General features: G+C 42.7%; 1 protein-coding gene across 1 annotated transcript; it reads left to right on the top strand.

Moving 5' to 3' along the window:
• The first annotated feature begins 2,888 nt into the window (after positions 1–2,888).
• LOC146638734 (arylsulfatase I-like) lies at positions 2,889–5,263 on the top strand. The gene is made up of 2 exons (XM_085370751.1): positions 2,889–3,202; positions 3,865–5,263. Exons 1-2 carry the CDS (start codon positions 2,889–2,891, stop codon positions 5,261–5,263), a joined length of 1,713 nt encoding a protein of 570 aa, XP_085226877.1.
• Positions 5,264–5,628: the final 365 nt, after the last annotated feature.

Here is a 5,628-nt window from a genome sequence, read left to right as displayed (position 1 = left end):
GTTTGGACAGGGATGTAAAGATGAGAAAATGCTGTGAAAGTATAATTTTGTGTTACTAAATCCAAATCTTTTAGGGTGGGTCTGCTATTGATTTACTCTTTACGTGACAGAGAGGCAAAAACCACAGAAGCAAGACAGGAGCTGAAAACTACCTGTACCAGCAAAAGCTACCATTGCTATTTATAACTTTATGAATGGTTTTCTCCAGCTCAAGCTAAGAAATCCTTAAAGAAACTGGATTCTGTTTTATGGCTCCACTGTTAATTACGGGGTAGGAAAATGAAGTGTTGTTAAATTTATGATAGCCTACTTCACAGCACTTTGCTCACATCCTCTGGAAGAAATTGGCAAATTAGGAGGGTAATGAACAGCCAGTGAACACAATTAAATCTCAGTCTGAGAAATTCCCATGTAGCAGATTTAAAGGTTGTTACCACATAACAAGTTTAATTGGTTAATCAATAACTAAAATAGTGAAATAAGTGTCTGAGAATGTGAAATTTAACTCCCACAGCAACAACTCAGAATGAGTGGTTTCTTAAAGCAGAGTGACCTTTTTTAACATGCCTGAAATGACCGCTTACTGGAAATAGACAGCTGTGGTTTACGAGGATATTAAGAAATTCCATTTTTATTTACATTTTTTAAAAACACGAGCCTAACATAAGTTAAAACAAACAAACAACTTTAAAAATAACCTCCAGAAACCGAGCACGATGTTTATTCAGGGTCCGTGATATTCTATTACTGGTGCATTGTAAGGTTACTCATTCTGTAAATACTGTCATCAAACCATTTTGTGGCTTAGCCTTGCGTTCGTGGTGAAATTATTTTGGCAATATGACAATCCACAAAAGAAAGAGCAAATGTGGAAGGCGAGCAAGAATATATCTGTGGTATTGGCCTATCACAGTCTTTTTAGACTTCAGAGTCTGTCGGGTCTCTGGGGACGTGGCTCTGTTAATATTTGTGGATGTGATAGACGTGAGTGTTCGTATACGTGTTGTTTGCATTGTGGTCTTGGATGTGAGCAGAGTTGTTGTCAGCCTGGCGAGCTGCCGCAGTTACAGCTCTGAGCGGCAGAAAACAGATGAGTCACATCTCATAAGTGTGGCTGCCCAAAGACCAGGAAACTCTCTTTCCTCTAATTTTTTGCATACTTTTGAGGAAAAGCAGTAATATCACAATCATGATATGTAATGTATTCCCTCTAGAACAGCACGAGAATAAACATGATCGTATAAAACTTCAGGTCCCTTTTCCTCCCTCTTTCTCTGTTTGTTCTGTCATAAAGTCTAAAGCTCCGCTCTAAAGATGCCTTTCCTGCTTCAAGACAAACATGCCCATCAACCTCAGCTTTATACTCTTTTGGGGGGCGGGGTCATTCTTCCTTTTGCACCCCACGACCTCCATGCCCACAAACCTCAATATCAACACTTGCAAGGTGTGATGTTTTACATCTCACTATGTTGACCAACTCCTCGCTTCAGTATATCAGTTTATTTTTGTCTGCTAGCCACATTTGACGTTGGTGACCATGAAGTATTCATTATATTCAAGATTTAAAGCAAAAGAAATATTAACCACCAGCCTTATTTTTCAAATTTGATTCCCTGTAAAATCGCCCTGTTTCCCAGAATTGCATTGTTGCCATTTTTGCCAATGAAGGACCTCAAGAAGGAGTGCAATGTTCAGTGGAAACTGTGCAGTGTTTCGCAAGGAGACGGCCCTGAAGGGAACAGCGTCAATCACTTTGTGCTTTTAGCTCTGCTATGAAATGAAGCCTGATCCTAGCTTCAACAGCACCAGAGCTCAAAAACACTTGTGATTCACAGTGACAGGCAAATACCCAATGTATGTTAGATTAATTATTTTCTACTTTTTATAGTCTGATTTGTAGCTGTTCTCTACAGCTATTCCACTGTTCCCAGTCAAAGTGAACCTGTATCATGATGGTGATCTACAGTGCAGATACTGTGGAGAAATACCTCCAGGAGCTGTGGGTGAGGCTGTGCAGTCCTGCTGCTTTCTGTTGACCCACTGGATGATTTGTAAAGTGCTTCCATGACGCCCAGCTGGAGATGTTATCAGTCAGAGAAGTCTGTTCTGTCTCTCTCGTAGGGTCTGCAGTGCGCAGAAACAGCAGGAAAAATAAGAGTGTTTGTGAGTGCAGTACAGAGTAGAGTGGAGACCTGTGTCTGTAGGGCCCCACAGCCACCCTGAGACTCAAATCTCCCCCACACATGGTGTTTTTTTTTCTGTAGACCCTCTGTCAACTGTGTTTTAACCAGGTCAGATGGGGAGATATTGCTCTTGCTTTCTAAGGTTTTCTGAAGTTTATAGGGTGGCATATTGAAATGATGATCATGATGGAGCACAAATGAAGAGGAGAGTCTATGATGCAATTATTTTGAGTACTAAGTATGTTTTTAAAGCTATTTTTTACAGTCAAAGACCAACAAAGCTACATTAATATCTAGAATAATGCAGCACAATGTCCAAATTCAGCAGAAGTATCACTAATGTGAGATGTAAACTCTCCATTAACACCTGGATGTAGTAGAAATACTGTATTTTCTTTGGCAGTGGGGTCAGTAGGGGCTGATATTATTTCAGTGAGGCAGCAAGGCAACTGGGCGGGGTTAACAGGAACACTTGGAAAAGTGGAATGCTTTCAAAGGTGGCAGAAAGTGTTTGGAGATTCAGCGAGGCTGGAGGTGTAGCTTTTCTTAGTTTTAGGTTGCTTAACTGCCATTCAAGTGTACAAGGGGTTACTTGCAACACCTTATGAGGGGATTTTTTTTAACCCTGAGTCTCACTGCATAGTTATTTAGCGCCAGCTTACTAAATACAAGCAAGCTTAAGTAATTTAAAGCGTCACAGGAACCATGGCAACGACAGCTCTCACCGGTTTCTCCATGATGAGCCTGCTGAGCCTCGGGTACCTGACCTGGGATCTGATGAGCCCTAACCAGGTGGAAAACGATCCAGAAAAACCTTTTATTGGCAGATTTCCTGTCCCTCAACCCCCTCATATTATTTTCATTATGACAGATGACCAGGGGTTCAATGACATTGGCTATCATAGCTCAGACATCAGGACACCGGTGCTGGATAAACTGGCTGCGGATGGCGTGAAGCTGGAGAATTATTACATCCAGCCCATCTGCACCCCATCCAGAAGTCAATTCATCACTGGCAGGTAAAGTGTCCTGTGACTGGACTGCTCCTTATTTAAAATAAATGCTTTGTATTCCTAGAATTAGACCATACTGATGTTTAACATAGATGTAACTGCTGCCTGATGAATTAAACTACTGGATTTTAAAGCAGCTTCCTGTTTTGTGAGCTTGTATTTGAATGCATGGGGACAGTGGAACCAAGACCACTCTTCTAGAGATAATGGCAAATCTAGAAAGTGTACAGCTTTTATGTTTCAAAGCTATCAATCAGGTCCAAACATGTGATTTCCGACTATATATTTCCAATTAAAGAAAAAGGATGTAAAAGATGTGCTTGCTATTACACAGCCTTCTGTCTGTGTTTTGACTGGCATACAAATATAAACAGACACAAATCTGGAGTGTATCTTCATGCCAATCACCATAACCTGTTTGAGAAAAACAGGGCAGTCTCCTTCTCCCTGTTCTATTTTTCTAAACCTCTTTACAACCCCTCTTATTCACATTTCTGTTTAACCTGTTGGATGTGATTGGATGATATGGATTAAGGCTGTCTTGATATCAGATTTCCCTCCTTTATTATTGCGCCCAAAAGATATGCAACCTCAAAAACGAATCTTATCCCTAAATGCAAACAATATATTTTTCCTTTTAAATATTTTCTTAATCTTAAATTCTGCAGGTACCAAATCCACACTGGTCTTCAGCACTCCATCATCCGACCTCGCCAGCCTAACTGCCTGCCTTTTGACCAGGTCACGCTCCCTCAGAGGCTACAGGAACTCGGCTACTCCACCCACATGGTAGGGAAGTGGCACTTGGGGTTCTATAAGAAGGAGTGCTTACCCACTCGCCGTGGCTTTGACACATACTTTGGATCCTTAACGGGGAGTGTTAACTACTACACCTATGATGGCTGTGATGGCTCTGGGCTGTGTGGCTTTGATCTCCATGAGGGGGAGTCAGTTGCCTGGGGTCAGAGTGGAAAATACTCCACGCATCTGTACACAAGGAGAGTACGCAAGATCCTGGCAACCCATGATCCTCAATCCCAACCGCTGTTCATCTTCCTCTCCTTCCAAGCTGTTCACACACCCTTACAATATCCAGATGAGTACATCTACCCCTACCTTGGGCTGGAAAATGTGGCACGCAGGAAGTATGCTGCTATGGTGTCAGCTGTAGATGAAGCGGTTCGTAATATAACATACGCTCTCCGCAAGTATGGATACTATCAGAACAGTGTCATCATTTTCTCTACAGACAATGGAGGTCAGCCCTTGTCTGGTGGAAGTAACTGGCCTCTTAGAGGACGTAAAGGAACCTACTGGGAAGGTGGCATCCGGGGTCTGGGATTCGTCCACAGCCCTCTGTTAAGGAAAAAGAGGAGGGTGAGCAAATCACTGGTGCACATTACTGATTGGTATCCCACATTAGTGGGATTAGCAGGTGGTGATGAGTCCCTCACTGAGGGGGTTGATGGGTATAATGTGTGGGAGGCCATCAGTGAAGGAAAAGAATCACCTAGGCTGGAAATCCTGCACAACATCGACCCTCTGTATAACCATGCACACACTGGCTCCCTGCAGAAAGGATATGGCATTTGGAATACAGCCATTCAGGCCTCCATACGAGCTGGAGATTGGAAACTTCTGACAGGAGACCCTGGTTATGGAGACTGGATTCCACCACAAATACTTCCAGGTTTCCCCAGTAGCTGGTGGAAGCAGGAGCGTCACACACGTCCTCGAAAAACAGTGTGGCTTTTTAACATCTCCGGGGACCCCTATGAACGTTATGACCTTTCTGAGCAGAGACCGGATGTTGTGAAGCAGCTGCTTGCCAGACTGGTGTACTACAATCGCACTGCAGTGCCTGTGAGGTACCCATCAGAGGATCCGCGGGCTGACCCCTATCTGAATGGAGGTGCCTGGGTCCCTTGGGTAGGAGATGAGGAGGAGGACAACTGGGGCAGTTTTTTCCAGAAAAAAAGCATGGATTGGAAGAAGAAGCTAAAGCTATCCAAAAGCAGGTCATTTTTCGGGAAACTAAAAACTCGGATCATGTCTAACATAGTATAGGAGAACACAACCAAAAGAAAATCACTGGTTTAATGAAGAGGTGCTACTTTAGTTGAGAGAACATCTGAAGATGTGTTCTCACTCATGGGCCAGGTTTCTGCAAGATCGAGCTGTAGCTGCAGGTGCATGTTCGATTTCTGTAAGAATAACCGATTGGTGATGTTTTCATTATTAATTTGTTTGTATCTCAATTACAAGTGTTTGTTTTGCAAAAGTGAACATTATAAGCTTCAAAAACACATGAGCGAATTCCATTTTACAGGTGCTAGTGTGTTTACTGTTGCACAGGTAAGGGTTGTTTTACAAACTCAAAATCTGTGTACTTGACAAGAATGACAAGGTGGAATCATCAGAAGCTTTCTAGC

The sequence above is a fragment of the Diplotaxodon limnothrissa genome, linkage group LG2 (assembly GCF_057381915.1).
Source record: "Diplotaxodon limnothrissa isolate DT_005_m linkage group LG2, D_limnothrissa_male_GT1.1, whole genome shotgun sequence".
NCBI classification, from domain to species: Eukaryota; Metazoa; Chordata; class Actinopteri; order Cichliformes; family Cichlidae; genus Diplotaxodon; species Diplotaxodon limnothrissa.
The sequence above is the reverse complement of the archived record's forward strand: the minus strand, read 5'-3'. Positions and strand labels throughout refer to the sequence as shown.